At 42.2% G+C, this 17,028-nt stretch overlaps 1 protein-coding gene across 4 annotated transcripts; it reads right to left on the bottom strand.

Annotated features, from left to right (window-relative positions):
* Positions 1–8,428: 8,428 nt before the first annotated feature.
* On the bottom strand, positions 8,429–14,124 carry LOC115113314 (zinc finger protein 883-like). 4 transcript variants are annotated; one of them, XM_029640835.2, is made up of 3 exons: positions 13,248–13,446; positions 12,204–12,286; positions 8,429–12,086 (listed from the first exon to the last, which is right to left on the bottom strand). In XM_029640835.2, exon 3 carries the CDS (start codon positions 11,999–12,001, stop codon positions 10,601–10,603), a length of 1,401 nt encoding a protein of 466 aa, XP_029496695.1. In that variant the 5' UTR covers positions 12,002–12,086; positions 12,204–12,286; positions 13,248–13,446; the 3' UTR covers positions 8,429–10,600. The 4 variants fall into 4 exon arrangements, with proteins under 4 accessions (XP_029496695.1, XP_029496696.1, XP_029496694.1 ...); XM_029640836.2 differs by lacking the exons at positions 12,204–12,286; positions 13,248–13,446 and adding an exon at positions 14,011–14,124; XM_029640834.2 differs by lacking the exon at positions 12,204–12,286.
* Between the last annotated feature and the right edge of the window lie 2,904 nt (positions 14,125–17,028).

The raw sequence follows: 17,028 nt of genomic DNA, 5'->3' as shown, positions 1-17,028 counted from the left end.
GTTCGCTTCAGTATTTTATAGATGATAATGATTTCATCTCCGTCTGTTGTTGCCCTTCTCACTGCCTTTGTGTTCTCCAACCAAAACAAATGAAACACATCTAAGTGGAGAGGAAAATAATGCCATGAAAGACTGTTACCTACAGTCATGGCCAAAAGTTTTGAGAATGACACAAATATTCATTTCCACAAAGTCTGCTGCCTCAGTGTCTTTGGATATTTTTGTCAGATGTTACAATGGAATACAAAATTACATGTCATAAGTGTCATAAGTGTCAAAGGCTTTTATTGACAATGACATGAAGTTGATGCAAAAGAGTCAATATTTGCAGTGTTGACCCTTCTTTTTCAAGACTTCTGCAATCCGTCCTGACATGCTGTCAATTAACTTCTGGGCCACAACCTGACTGATCCTGACTGATGGCAGCCCATTCTTGCATAATTTGTGGGTTTTTGTTTGTCCACCCGCCTCTTGAGGATTGACCACAAGTTCTCATTGGGATTAAGGTCTGGGGAGTTTCCTGGCCATGGACCCAAAATATCAATGTTTTGTTCCCCGGGCCACTTAGTTATCACTTTTGCCTGATGACAAGGTGCTCCATCATGCTGGAAAAGGCATTGTTCGTCACCAAACTGTTCCTGGATGATTGGGAGAAGTTGCTCTCGGAGGGTGTGTTGGTACCATTCTTTATTCATGGCTGTGTTCTTAGGCAACATTGTGAATGAGCCCACTCCCTTGGCTGAGAGGCAACCCCACACATGAATGGTCTCGGGATGCTTTACTGTTGGCATGACACAGGACTGATGGTAGCGTTCACCTTGTCTTCTACGGACAAGCTTTTTTCCGGATGCCCCAAACAATCGAAAAGGGGATTCATCAGAGAAAATGACTTTACCCCAGTCCTCAGCAGTCCAATCCCTGTACCTTTTGCAGAATATCAGTCTGTCCCTGTTGTTTTTCCTGGAGAGAAGTGGCTTCTTTGCTGCCCTTCTTGACACTAAGCCATCCTCCAAAAGTCTTCGCCTCACTGTGCGTGCAGATGCACTCACACCTGCCTGCTGCCATTCCTGTACTGGTGGTGCCCCGATCCCGCAGCTGAATCAACTTTAGGAGACGGTCCTGGCGCTTGCTGGACTTTCTTGGGCGCCCTGAAGCCTTCTTCACAACAATTGAACCGCTCTTCTTGAAGTTCTTGATGATCCGATAAATGGTTGATTTAGGTGCAATCTTACTGGCAGCAATAACCTTGCCTGTGAAGCCCTTTTTGTGCAAAGCAATGATGACGGCACGTTTTTCCTTGCAGGTAACCATGATTGACAGAGGAAGAACAATGATTAAACCACCCTCCTTTTGAAGCTTCCAGTCTGTTATTCAAACTCAATCAGCATGACAGAGTGATCTCCAGCCTTGTCCTCGTCAACACTCACACCTGTGTTAACGAGAGAATCACTGACATGATGTCAGCTGGTCCTTTTGTGGCAGGGCTGAAATGCAGTGGAAATGTTTTTTGCATGGCAAAGAGGGACTTTGCAATTAATTGCAATTCATCTGATCACTCTTCATAACATTCTGGAGTATATGGAAATTGACATCCTACAAACTGAGGCAGCAGACTTTGTGAAAATTGTATAATTCTCAAAACTTTTGGCCACGACCGTACATGTGTAGAGTGTGCTGAGCAGAGCTCCCCTTCTCCGTATTTAGCCAAGATTTTGATTTGAATGTGGCTGCAGGGAGATGTTGTAGCCTTAACATCACCTAAATGAGAGGGAATGAGTTCCACTTGATTGTGAGAGTGAGTAATGAGCTATTTACATATCTAATAGTTTTTCCCTTTTGCACTTGCTAGTTTTCACCTCATCCGTATCGCAGAAGTTTCGCGTTACAGCGTGATTGAAATGTACAGTTAATGTTCCCGCATTAGCGCAGACTGCATTCACGGTAATCGCTGCATATGTAAGGTCAACCCGGGAATTACCTTGACATTTCCATCGTGCAATATGTAACGTTTCAACTATACAGACAGAATAGAGCCATAAATATCAGGGATTGGCACAATGCACCGCCACCTATATAAGTAAGCATATAAAACGGGGGGTAATGCAGTTGAAGTCGGAAGTTTACATACACCTTAGCCAAATACATTGAAGCTCAGTTTTTCACAATTCCTGACATTTAATCATAATAAAAATTCCCTGTCTTAGGTCAGTTAGGATCACCACTTTATTTTAAGAATGTGAAATGTCAGAATTATAGAAGAGAGAATGATTTATTATTTATTTTCCTTAAGCCATTTTGCCACAACTTTGGAAGTAGGCTTGGGGTCATTGTCCATTTGGAAGACCCATTTGCGACCAAGCTTTAACTTCCTGACTGATGTCTGGAGATGTTGCTTCAATATATCCACATAATTTCCTCATGATGCCATCTATTTTGTGAAGTGCACCAGTCCCTCCTGCAGCAAAGCACCCCCACAACATGATGCTGCCACCCCCGTGCCTCACTGTTGGGATGGTGTTCATCGGCTTGCAAGCCTCCCCCTTTTTCCTCCAAACATAACGATGAGTTTGAGTCTGAAGGTAGGCCTTGAAATACATCCACAGGTACACCTCCAATTGACTCAAATTATGTCAATTAGCCTATCAGAAGCTTCTAAAGCCATGTTGTCTACCGATGTCGATACCTCTCCTTGTTCGGGCAGTGCTCGGCAGTCGACGTCACCGGTCTTCTAGTAATCATTGATCCATTTTTCATGTTCCATTGGTTTTGTCTTGTCTTCCTACACACCTGGTTTCAATCCCATTCATTACCTGTTGTGTATTTAACCCTCTGTTTCCCCTCATGTCCTTGTCAAAGATTGTTGGTTGTTCAGTATTCGTGTTGTTTGTATTGGTGCGTGACGGGTCCTCTTACCCACTTTGTTTTATTGTATTTCATGGTTATTTAATGTATTTCATGGTTTGTTTTCAAGTTATTAAACAACTCCATTCCGCTAAGTTTGATTCTCCTGCGCCTGACTTCCCTGCCACCTATACACACAACACTGACACGTCATCATTTTCTGGAATTTTCCAAGCTGTTTAAAGGCACAGTCAACTTAGTGTATGTAAACTTCTGACCCACTGGAATTGTGATACAGTGAATTATAAGTGAAATAATCTGACTGTAAACAATTGTTGGAAAAATGACTTAGTAGATGTCCTAACCGACATGCCAAAACTATAGTTTGTTAACAAGAAATTTGTGGAGTGGTTGAAAAACGAGTTTTAATGACTACAACCTAAGTGTATGTAAATTTCCGACTTCAACTGTATGTTGTTTGTTTGTTCTTCCGGCCTGTAAGGGTATTGAGTTGAGAGTGGGGAATGAGCCAGGTTCAGATTCTGATTCAAAAACATGCATTTTATGTTTCTCTACTGTCATGTGGTAACAAGTAGCGTTCAGTATTAATTGAGGGAAGTGAATGAATAGGTCTGTATACCACTCCACACCGAGCCCTGATTGAGCACATGCTGGATCTGACTTAAAACTCTTTTGTTTAAAGAAAAGGCCCATAAAATGAGGGCTTACAAATTTGTCTTCAAGGTGTCCAAATTCTTGCTGATCCGACCCCCCCCCCCTCTCTCTCACACACCATCTCCTCCTCATGTCCTCCACACTGGTCTCAAAGAGGAACTGACGACCTACAGCACTGTGTTCCCGTTTCCATAGAGACCAGTGCCTCACTGGGGTCCCAGGGACTGGGCTTTAACTCTTTTTTTTTTTTCATTAGTGGGTTCCCAATAATGACACAGGAAGGGAACAGTGGGGGGTGGGTGGGTGGTTCTAGGAACCTGAGATGGGGCAGAGAGAAGAAGCAAGCAACAACAACATTCAGAAATGCATTCATAATGACATCACTAGCATTTCCCACAGCCGTTCTCATAGAGGGAGCCCTCTGCCTTCATTTATTGGCTCGGAGTTGGCTTTTCAGGAGCCCGGGAGGCCATCTCTCCCCTCGTCTCAATGCCCTTTTTGTTTGCGGAACAGAGAGCTCGTTTCTAGGGCCACAGAAAAGCCTGGGTAATTTAGTTTGGGGTTGCCAGGAAGTCTGAGTCCTCTAGCCTGGCAACAATGGCAAATGTTATTGGCTCACTTTGAGGGCCCAGAAACTCCACAGCTGCAAATCCTGAATTCTAATAGAAACTCTTTTTTTCCCCTCCCACTCTCTCTCTCTTTCTCAGTCCTTACAAATTCCTTCACCCCTCCATCTCGAGTGATTGTAGAGTAGCCCGACAGAAAAAGAGGAGCACTTTTCTGGGCTGTGTGGGTCCCCTAGAGGTTTAAGTGCGCAATAGTTGTTCGATTTAAATTGCTGTCTGCCTGCTAAATGTGACAGAGTTTGTTGTCTGATAAGCTGTGCCCATATATAAATAAATACACTTTTACTTAATATTTATGTAACAGACATGAATCTACAGTGCCTTCAGAGGGTATTCGCATACCTTGACTTTTTGTTACGTTACAGCCTGAATTTAAAATGTAGATGTTTTGTCACTGGCCTACACACAATACCCCATAATGTCAAAGTGGAATTATGTTTTTCAAATTTTGTACAAATTAATTAAAGGTGAAAAGTTTAAATGTCTTGAGAAGTAAGTGTTCAACCGATTTTGTTATGGCAAGCCTAAATAAGTTCAGGAGTAAACATTTGCTTAACAAGTCACATAGGTTTCATGGACTCGCTCTGTGTGCAATAGTGTTTAACATGATTTTGGAATGACTACCTCATCTCTGTACCCCACACATACAATTATGTGTAAGGTTCCTCAGTCGAGCAGTGAATTTCAAACACAGATTCAACCACGAAGCCTCGCAAAGAAGGGCACCTATTGGTATATGGGTAAAAATAAGAATATATAAATAAGAATTCGTTCTTAACTGACTTGCCTAGTTAAATAAAGGTTAAAAAAGCAGACATTGGATATCCTGTTGAGCTGATGATGTTATTAATTACACTTTGGATGGTGTTTAAATATACCCAGTCACTACAAAGATACAGGCGTCCTTCCTAACTCAGTTGCTGGAGAGGAAGGAAACCGTTTAGGAATTTCCAATGCAGACTTTAAAACAGTTACAGAGTGTAATGGCTGTGATAGGAGGAGAATAAAAATGGATCAACAACATTATAGTTACTCCGCAACACTAATAATTGACAGTGTAAAAATATTCCAAAACATGCATCCTGCTAGCAACAAGGCACTAAAGTAATACTGAAAAGAAACGTGGCAAAGCAATTAACTTTTTGTCCTGAATAGAAACTGTTATGTTTGGGGCAAATCCAATACAACACATTACAGTTGAACTTTTATTTGTATTTATTTTATTGAATTTCAAAACATACAATCTTCCTGCAGTGAAGCCACTCAACATTTACATTAGGGAAAGGGGGATACCTAGAATGCCTTCAACTGAAATGTCTTCCGCATTTAACCAACCCCTCTGAATCAAAGGTGTGGGGGGCTGCCTTAATCGACATCCACGTCTTCAGCGCCCATTACATTCAGTCATCTAGCAGACTCTCCCATCCAGTGCGACCCACAGGAGCAAGCAGGGTCATGTGCCCCACCCAAGGGCACAAGGACAGATTCCCCACCCAGTCGAATCAGGGACCCAAACCAGTGACTTCTCGGCCACCGGCCCAAGCTCCCCAACCGTCAGGCCACCAACCATCCAAGATCCCCCCCACAGTTCCCCTCGAGAGCTGCCCCTCAACCATCCAAGACCCCCCCCCCTCCCCCGTACCCACCTATCTCAACCCATCCCACCCATCTCTGCTGGCAACCCTCTTTGGATTTCTACGCGCCATATATCTTTCAACTATGCTGTGATGTACACTACCGTTCAAAAGTTTGGGGTCAATTAGAAATGTCTTTGTTTTTGAAAGCTGGAAAAGGCCGATTTTTTATGGACTATCTACATAGGCGTACAGAGGCTCAATATCAGCAACCATCACTCCTGTGTTCCAATGGCACGTTGTGTTAGCTAATCCAAGTTTTTAATTTTAAAAGGCAAATTGAAAACCATTTTAAAATTATGTTAGCACAGCTGAAAACTGTTGTTCTGATTAAAGAAGCAATAAAACTGTCCTTCTTTAGACTAGATGAGTATCTGGAGCATCAGCATTTGTGCGTTCAATTACAAGCTCAATAGGGATGCTGGTCTTCTAGGCAGAGCTCCTCTGTCCAGTGTCTGTGTTCTTTTGCCCATCTTAATCTTTTCTTTTTATTGGCCAGTCTGATATATATCTTTTTCTTTGCAACTCTGCATAGAAGGCCACTAAATAGTTGTATGAACATAACAAGATTCAACAACTGAGGCATAAACGGAACAAGTTCCACAGACATGTGACTAACAGAAATGGAATAATGTGTCCCTGAACAAAGGGGGGTTCAAAATCAAAAGTAACAGTCAGTATCTGGTGTGGCCACCAGCTGCATTAAGTTCTGCAGTGCATCTCCTCCTCATGGACTGTACCAGATTTTCCAATTCTTGCTGTGAGATATTATCCCACTCTTCCACCAAGGCACCTGAAAGTTCCCCGACATTTCTGGGGGGGAAAACCCCTAGCCCTCACCCTCCGATCCAACAGGTCCCAGACGTGCTCAATGAGATTGAGATCCGGGCTCTTCGCTTGCCATGGCAGAACACTGACATTCCTGTCTTGCAGGAAATCACGCACAGAACGAGCAGTGTGGCTGGTGGCATTGGCATGCTGGAGGGTCATGTCAGGATGCTGTGACACGCCGCCCCAGACCATGACGGACCCTCCACCTCCAAATCGATCCCGCTCCAGAGTACATACCTCTATGTAACGCTCATTCCTTCGACGATAAACACAAATCTGACCATCACCCCTGGTGAGACAAAACCGCGACTCGTCAAATAGCACTTTTTGCCAGTTCTGTCTGGTCCAGCGACAGTGGGTTTGTGCCCATAGGCGACGTTGTTGCCGGTGATGTCTGGTGAGGACCGGCCTTACAACAGGCCTACAAGCCCTCAGTCCAGCCTCTCTCAGCCTATTGCGGACAGTCTGAGCACTGATGGAGGGATTGTACGTTCCTGGTGTAACTCGGGCAGTTGTTGTTGCCATCCTGTACCTGTCCCGCAGGTGTGATGTTCGGATGTACCGATCCTGTGCAGGTGTTGTTACACGTGGTCTGCCACTGCGAGGACGATCGGCTGTCCGTCCTGTCTCCCTGTAGCACTGTCTTAGGCGTCTCACAGTACGGACATAGCAATTCATTGCCCTGGCCACATCTGCAGTCCTCATGCCTCCTTGCAGCATACCTAAGGTACGTTCACGCAGATGAGCAGGGACCCTGGGCATCTTTCTTTTGTTGTTTTTCAGAGTCGGTAGAAAGGCCTCTTTAGTGTCCTAAATTGTTATAACTGTGACCTTAATTGCCTACCGTCTGTAAGCTGTTAGTGTCTTAACAACCGTTCCACAGGTGCATGTTCATTAATTGTTTATGGTTCATTGAACAAAGATGGGAAACAGTGTTTAAACCCTTTACAATGAAGATCTGTGAAATTATTTGGATTTTTACTAATTATCTTTGAAAGACAGGGTTCTGAAAAAGGGACGTTTCTTTTTTTGCTGTGTTGAGCTTGTACCAGTCTGTTTAGCTATCGTTCCACTACTTGCCATGCTGAACATGTTTGGTAATGACACAGAGTACAAGGAGTGGAATATACACAAAACAGGTTCTAGATTTCAGGCAGTGTGACATACCTTGCATGCATCTTTTTTTATGGCCCTGTGAGATATTCTGGGCAGCAGATAAAGAAAAGTGGAGTTAGGGCTTGATCCAATCTGTAAATCTGAAGCGTTACAGATTCCAAGATAGAAATGTAAAGGGAATTCCCAATTGAGCCGACATATGCAGTGTTTACCATGAATGCAGTCTCTCCTAAAGTGGAAACATTCCCTTTAAATTTAAATCCCGCTGTAAAATTGAATTTACACAATGCGGATTGAATAGTGCCTGCCCTTAGTAGACAAATAACCATTTTTATGGATTGTCTTAAATGTGAATAGATGACCCGATAAATAAAATCTGTGCAAAAAACGATTGTATTCAATTTCTTAAAAAGGAAGATAACTTCAAAACATTGACAAGTCTTCTGTTTCTGTAACACGTCATGCTGTGAGTGGTGATTTGAAGTGTTTTGCTGCCATCTAGTGGGGGACTTTAAAACCACATGGTGAATTACCAACATCAACTGGACAGTTGTACTTTATTAATAGTCTCGCTGAAGTCAAACTACAACTGAATATTGGTAAAGCACAATTGAGTTGTGATCCCTTTACTGATTTAGAAGTTCCAATATTCTGAAATCCACCATAGGCCTACACATTTTCAAACAGATCCAGGACATCATGGACCATTTTTTTTTTCATGAAAGGTTTATTACCAAAACGCAAGACAAAACATGTCAACTGTATTCTAATGGAAAACACAATACAAAAAACATACACCTCTCTATAGGATGTAGGTCCGCTGCATCAAAAAATTAAATAATGACAGCGAAAAAGAAAACAATGAGTTTCAGAATTCAAAAAGCTGAGATTGCTGAAAAATAAGAGAGAAGAACGTTTGCCATTGGAGAAAAAGGCCAGAACCACAAACAAAAAAATGCAAAACTATATTTAACCCGACTCAACTAAGGTTTAAGGGAAGCAGGGGAATCTAGCTCTTCAAAAACAAACAAACAAAAAAAAACATTTAGTAACATAAATACAGGGAAAGTACCAAGCCTTTATCATAATTGTTCCATCTTCAATTATCATTGTGGGTGCAATAGACTGGGTCTGTGCTTGATACATGCCACTACACTTTCCCTAGGTGTCATTATCAAACACTCAAAGAAATAGAGGTTAGAAGTCACAAATAAAATACCAATTCAAACAGCAAATGGTATTCACAAAGTCAAGTGTTGATCATTGTTCAGAGTACCCTGGTTGTGCTTAAAGCAAATACAAAACATTGAACAGGAGACTAGTTAAGCACTCTGAACAGATAATTGAACAGTTTAGCTGGAAAAGGAAATCCATCTGGCTATGCATGTATACAAGCATTATGGAGATACACAGTAAGTAGTTGACAGCACTTGATAATATTTCTGTGAATGGTAATAGATTTTGAAAGGTACACCTGAAAAGGTGGAACTTTGGTGGCAAATGGGGAAGGTGTTTCCACCTAAAAGGTGTTTCCAACGATGGCCATGGATGTGAATCACATTCACTACCATTTCAATTGCACCTTTGTTCCCAATTCATAAATAAATTGTGCAGTTTCCCCTACAACCTCAATAAACAAATACTTGAACAAAATATTAAATCCCTAATCCCAGGAATATTTGAGTGTTTTTGTCAAAATGCACTGCACATATTAAATATCTCAATTATTCTCACTTTCACAAAAGCAATGCTTTACACACACAGGAACAGCAGATGTAAAAACGACATATATTGTAAACTATTCTCATGTTATATTCATCATGCATACATATATATGGAGTCACAGTTGTATACGTTGTGGTAATTGCAGTATATGTTGACAAATATCAAATATAGCATATTCAAGTTCTAAGGATCTGACTGGACTTAATATTTGGACAAATCCTTTAAATCAACAATCTGAACATTCATCTGAACACTGTGTAGAAGAATAAAACTAATTGAGAACTTGGTTGATCACTCAACACTAGCAGTTTTCAAAAAAAGATACAAATCAATTATCCCAAACATGTAGAAATAAATATTGTCTTTTCATTTCACCACTGTGTGTCATTAAGATCATTAATCAAGTGATGTGGAATAGGGGACAGGAAAAGAACGCAGTTTTCTGATTGAAGGATTAATAATTAGCACATTTACTGGCGATGCCTGGAATTCAATCAACCTCCCTTTGTTTTTTCCCTCAAAGTTCTTCGTTATTTTTTCAGCATCAGATTACTTGCATGAACAGATACAAATCAGAGGCTAAACCATAGAAGCTTGATTGAACCAGAGACTGTATAGTGCAGACATCAGATTAATCCACTGAGGTCAAATCCGGATTTAGTTTGATGGCAAGGTTTTCATTTTGACCCTTTGTCACATCAGAGATAAAAAAAAGAAAAAAAAGATTACATACAGAAAAGGGTGTATACTCGATATCAGAAGCATTTTATAGCAGTTTTCTGATGTGTGTGGTAAGGGTGATATCTTGACATGGCCGATATACTACACAGCTGGCGAGACTCTAGGAACACTTTTACCCTAAACCTGTAACGAAACATGGCCAAAAGGGAATTAACAAAATAAATCAAAATATGTTTTGCATGAGCAGCAGAGGACAACATTGTCAGTGCAATTTAGGTAAAATGTGTATGAGGGGGAAGGGGGTGGGGAACCCAAATTCCTAACCCCATCCCAAGATCCAATTTGCTGATACCATACCAAGAGTAAAGCCAATTCCAGTCCCAAACAAAATCCCCCCCAAACCTCCCAACCCCTGAAACCCAGAGTTTTGACAGCTGAGTGTGGGCAGTCAAGAGCAGACCACGACTGCGCTCACTCAGAGTCTGAATCAAGTGGCTCCATCTCATCTATGCCCTTCCGCTGGCGGGCCTCCTCCTCTGCGTGCTGCCGCTTGTGCCTGGAATAGCTGGACGAGTGCACAAATGTCTTGCTGCAGGTTGTGCATTCATACTTCCCCCCTGTGGAGTGAGATCTCTCATGGTGGTGGAGGTTGGACAATCTGGTGAAGGTCTTTTTACAGTAAGAGCAGCTGAACTTGTTGTCTCCCTTGTGCATTTGCTGGTGCCTGGTGAGGCTCTGCACTTGGCTGAAGCGCTTGTCACACTGCTCGCATGCATATGGTCCTTCCTCTTCCTCAGAGACCGATGCTTGGCGCTGGCGCTTGGCAGCTCTTGATCGCTTGTTCTTCTTACAGAGGGTGTAGAAGTTGGGTTTGTCCCTCGAGCACAACTTGAGGCGTATTTTCAAGTCAGAGGACTTGGTAAGACCGTCTTTACCGTGGGCATAGTTATTAAGCAGGTCCTTGACATGAGAGACCTGGTGTTTTGAGAGGCCAATGGAGTTCTTGAAGGTCATATCACATTGTGTACACGCGTAGAATTTCTCTCCAGAGAGGTTCTTCCTGATAGGAAACTTCTTTTCGCCAGGGATCTTCTTCTCATCAGCCTGCTTCTTCTTTTTCCTGCTGCCAGGTGGGCGGCGGACATAACTGATTTCAGCAGGTATGACACCAGAGGGAATACCCTTCCCTTTTTTGTGGATGAGCCTATGACGCGACAAGCTGGAGCTATGGTTAAAATCCTTCCCACAGATGTTGCATGGGTAAACTCTCATGCCCCGGTGTGTTCTCAGGTGAGTTCCGAGAGCTCTTCTGCTTTTGAATCGCATTGCACACTGCGTGCATTTGTATTTGTTCCCCTCACCTGACCCTGTATCTGTTTGCTTGTTTGGGGGTGGGGGTGCCTTTCCTGTGTGCAATTGTTGGTGTCTTGATAGGCTTGAGGAATGACTGTAGCATTTCCCACAGTAGTTGCAGCTATAGTATCCCCCTGGTGAAATATATTCCCATTTCTCTGAGCCCGAATCAGAGCCATCTCCAACAGGAACCAGCTGGCTACTCCCTGGCTCAGTGTGGTCATCCTCATCCGAGTCGTCCGTCTTTACTACAACACTCTGTTCTGCTATCTCACAGCCAGGGAACTCCTCTTCATACTGGGCAAAGAAGGGCTCGTCTGGCTCTGCCTTCACATGCTCCAGATTTAGGCCAGACCCCTCGTCCGCCTCCTTTTTCACACAGGATATTGTGAACTTGGACCCGACCTCTGCCCACTTGACAACATATTCTATGGGTTGGGTATCCAGTTCCACTGTGATGAAGTCTGCCCCAAGTGCATCCGGTTCAGACGAAGTCAAGTCAGTCTCAGAGTCCTCCATTGGAGCAAACCCCAAATGTCAATGTGTGTAACTTTTGGTCTCGTTGGAATTACAGGGCCAATGGTACAATAAGACTCCCCCAACCCTAAAAGAGAGGGGGGAAAAAAGTAAACATTTTTTTGACAAAACAAATGAACACCACATCCAATATTACACATAAACAAAATACCTTTGAAAATCACATATAAAAACATGGACATACTTGTACTTTCACTATCGAACGTGGAGTTGAATTGTGTGGAAATGAACCGAGGAAGTGCTTTGCATTACGTTGACTGGAGAAAACTAAACAAAAAACGACGTTTGCTTCAGTAGGAGTGGTGCTACGTTAAACGGTTGCACGAGCTTGAGCAAAACACCAGAAATGATTAGCAATTAGAAAATGTTAGTAAATATACTACATTTGAGGACGAAAGAAAATGACCAGACAAAGCAGCAACAATAAACAGGAAATACAGTAGGGACTGGGATGAGCACAATGCATCATGGGAGGGGATTAAATGGGCTGTAGCTAAAAGGCCGCCTACAACAGACAGGAGACAGATGTATGTATTGTGTCGAAAACACTCACAAATCCCGAAATGACATCTCAAAACTATGTCGACCAAAGATATTTACTAGTACAATGCATGTTTTATTCATGCTCTAGGATTATCTCAGAATGCTCTCTGGCTAAAACGAATTCATTCTGCCCGCCATAAAAATAGCGCTGAGCATTAACCATGTTTTTTTTCTTCCGTAATCGTGCATTATTCAATAGATTTTCTCAGACAAATATTTTTCTATCGACCAAGCTGCATAGTACTGTTCATAAAAAGCATAATACATTAAACAATATACATGTCTAGTCACTGATCATGTACATCTTGGCGGATTGACAGGGTCAAATCGAGCATCGATGACACATGCAGCTTGAGGAGAGCATAAAACGAGAGCCAACGCTCCAGGGCTGGCTTCATACCATTGTCCACAGCAAATTATTTTATCAGAAGTCCCCTCGTTATGAGATGGACATTTTTTTAAAAACAGGAATTACCACCAAACGGTGGCTGAGCACATCACCCGGCATAATATGCTCAATAGATAATGGCAAGCTGGCTATATTTGGCATAAATAACCAGACGTTATTGTATTGTCGTTGTTGTGATTATAAGGCAGATTATGTAGCCAAATTTGACGTATGAACAATTAGCTATAGCGAATTAAGCGATGGCGCAAGCTTAATGGTCTCGAGATTAGTATTTACCGGGCTTTTATCCTTTGAGATTCGTTGTCTTGACCCTCGACGAAATTAGTCGATTCTGCCGCACCTCTGTCAATTCACAACCAGCGTCCTCATGAATGTCAAGCCTTGGCAATGGCTGCGTATCATCACTGATTTTAAATACTGTGGATTGTCTTAAAGCGTTTGAAGGACAGTGTGTGACTAGCTAGCCACATGCATTTTAAAACCATGCGCTCTACCGCTCCTGCGCAGCATTCACATCTCGAATTTCATTGGGCAATGCACCAGAGAGGAACAATCATTGGACAGGACATAGCTACCAAGCACAGGGTGTCGTGAAAACTGTAGTGAACAGTTTATTTAAACTTTCGAATTATTCGTCTACTGTCCATTACGTGCAAAGATACAATTTCAAAGTTCGATTGTTAAATAAGAGTAATGGCCTTTAATCACCCTTTCCATTCTAACCATCTAATTTCAGATGTATTATCGATCCAAACACAGGACGTCGTTCTTGTCTTTACGACTTTTTGAGTGATGATGTGTCATGTGGTTGTCAACAAGTATGCTACTAGCTAGCTGTCACTGTAACGACATGTAACTTATATGACAGGGTCGGAGTTGAGAAACCAGTAGTACACCCAATAATGTCAAAGCAGCTAACTATTCAGTGCTACTCAGATAGAAGCTAGCTAACTAACGTTCAGATAGCCAGAAACAAGACGAGGTAGTGCTAGCTAGTCAATATAGCTAGTTATCAAACCCTGGGTTTTAAAATGCTCACCAGAATCGCTGTTTTATAGGCTAGTCATCCATTGAAAACCACCTTGCTACAGTAGTTGCGCTAATAATTCCTTAAAAGTACAGTTAAAGTAGCTAGCCAAGGAAGGAAGACAGTCTCACACAAGTTTAGAAAACATGGACAAAAGTCAGCTGATGCTCATGGTCACAAGACGTAGCTCAGTTTGAATTGCATAATTTGTACATAGCAGGTTAACAAACGATTTACATGGGACGCCTGGGTCCTGCGAGTTCAGTGTTTGGAAATGTAGGGAATCAGGTGGATCAAGGAAGACTAAGGGATGTTTTAGCTAAAACCACCCTTACTGGATCCACTTGTTGATGTTCCTGGTCAAGGGTATCCAGTATAGGTGGTTTTAGCTAAAACCACCCTTACTGGATCCACTTGTTGATGTTCCTGGTCAAGGGTATCCAGTAAGGGTGGTTTTAGCTAAAACCACCCTTACTGGATCCACTTGTTGATGTTCCTGGTCAAGGGTATCCAGTAAGGGTGGTTTTAGCTAAAATCCACCCTTACTGGATCCACTTGTTGATGTTCCTGGTCAAGGGTATCCAGTATAGGTGGTTTTAGCTAAAACCACCCTTACTGGATCCACTTGTTGATGTTCCTGGTCAAGGGTATCCAGTATAGGTGGTTTTAGCTAAAACCACCCTTACTGGATCCACTTGTTGATGTTCCTGGTCAAGGGTATCCAGTATAGGTGGTTTTAGCTAAAACCACCCTTACTGGATCCACTTGTTGATGTTCCTGGTCAAGGGTATCCAGTATAGGTGGTTTTAACAAAAAAAAACACCCTTACTGGATCCACTTGTTGATGTTCCTGGTCAAGGGTATCCAGTATAGGTGGTTTTAGCTAAAACCACCCTTACTGGATCCACTTGTTGATGTTCCTGGTCAAGGGTATCCAGTAAGGGTGGTTTTAGCTAAAACCACCCTTACTGGATCCACTTGTTGATGTTCCCGGTCAAGGATATCCAGTAAGGGTGGTTTTAGCTAAAAACCACCCTTACTGGATCCACTTGTTGATGTTCCTGGTCAAGGGTATCCAGTATAGGTGGTTTTAGCTAAAACCACCCTTACTGGATCCACTTGTTGATGTTCCTGGTCAAGGGTATCCAGTAAGGGTGGTTTTAGCTTATTTAGTGGAGCCTCGCCAGAATATTCAAACACTGAACTCGCCGGTGTCCCATGTCAATTGTTTGTCAATCTGATATGGACAAATTATACAACTCAGTCTGAGCTGTTTGTTGTGGCCATGAACACCAGCTGACTGTCTTTTTTATTCTTTCCTCATGCATTAACTGGTACGTGGATCCAATATATCTTACACATGTGAGTTCCAGTTAGGATGAATTAATCTATTTTTTTTTCACCCTTGGAGGCTGTTGTATTACAGTGGAAATCTTGTTTTGTCTCTTACTCTCGCTATTGAGCCTGTATGAATGTGCTCTCTCGTCAGGATACTGTTGTTCAGATAAACTAGCCAACAACATATCTAACGACTTCAAACTGAAGTTGAAAAGATTGCAAACTAGCTGCACTTCGTTTCGTCTGAATGTTTTTTCAATTGATTTCTTTAATATATACATAAAAAATTATGCCAACTGATTCATGATTTCGACTGGCGCTGCCTGCCTCATACACGTTCATTACTATGGGACAGTTGGAGATTTTAACATTGAAACAATTCTGCAAATATCGGACAGACAGTAAGGCTGCCTCTCTCTCGTCCCGACTCCTACACGTTCATTACTATGGGACAGTTGGAGATTTTAACATTGAAACAATTCTGAAAATATCGGACAGACAGTAAGGTTTATACAAATCTCAGCTGCGAAACTAAATGTTCGTCTAAAAGAAATGTGAGATAAAGTCTACATGCTTTTTTTTTATAGTGGAGATCAAGTTAATAATGTCCCTGTCTGGGTTGATGAGACAGTGGATTGCGTCGTCAAATGAACAGAGTAAATGGGCATTTTAACGTCATAGATTTAGCGAGTAGTCATTTGTGGAATTAGACACCGGCTGGGATGCTCTTTTAACCAATCAGCATTCAGGGTTGGACCCACCCGTTGTATAAAATACAACAATGACTAATATTCCCACAGGACCATGATTTCATTTGACCGATTTGTGCTAACTAAACCACAGGCCGATTTGAACTAGCTTGTTTTCACCCTTGGAGGCTGTTGTGTTACAGGGGAAATCTCGTTTGTCGCTTACTCTCGCTCTTGAGCCTGTATGAAATGCCAAATAAAATTGTGTAAAACAAGTTCTTGTTTGTTTTGCTTCTCAAGTGCAGCGTTTGGAGCTCTCAACGGGCTCCGCATGGGACTATCAGAGACCAAAAACACGGCTTGGTCTAAACCACTCAATGTACACCGATTTATCGAATCAGGCTGTGATTAAATTGGATCTCCTTCATATATTATTTCTGGTTTTGAGACACAAAGCAGATTAATAGTTCTATTCATCTCAATCCCCTTTTCAGTAGAATTGAATTACTCCTTCAGGTATCAACCAGCAGAGGGCAGTCTCTACCAATTAGTTCAGTATGCTTCAAAGGATTTCAGATGGCTGGTTGTCATGCAATTTGTCATGCCCGCCATTGTGTTTGGGGTGGTGCAATGATTTCAAGGGTTCTATTTGAACTTTCTAAATATATTTAAATGTATCTATATGGGTAATGATGTTTAAGTAGTAGGATTTTGGCCCAACTCAATCTTCTTATGGGTTGCTTGAGCCATCTGCAATCTTTATTGATTTAGTAATAACTCCAAAAGGACAACCACCTGAAAGGTTAGTCTTCTCTTGCCCTTACAGATATGAGGCCATGATTTGGGGCATAAAAGTATCTGCATACATAATCTGACCACAGGAGGACGGCTCATAATAATGTCTGGAACGGTGCAAATGGAATGGCATCAAAAACGTGGAAACCACTAATTCCGCTCCGGCCATTACCACGAGCCTCTCCTCCCCAATTAAGGTTCCACCAAC

The sequence above is a fragment of the Oncorhynchus nerka genome, linkage group LG28, assembly GCF_034236695.1.
Source record: "Oncorhynchus nerka isolate Pitt River linkage group LG28, Oner_Uvic_2.0, whole genome shotgun sequence".
Taxonomy (NCBI): Eukaryota; Metazoa; Chordata; class Actinopteri; order Salmoniformes; family Salmonidae; genus Oncorhynchus; species Oncorhynchus nerka.
This window is presented reverse-complemented; position numbering and strand designations above follow the sequence as displayed.

What these genes read in the sequence shown, in the direction of transcription:
- LOC115113314 (XM_029640836.2), bottom strand. Translation starts at nt 12,001, where the DNA reads ATGGAGGACTCTGAGACTGACTTGACTTCGTCTGAACCGGATGCACTT.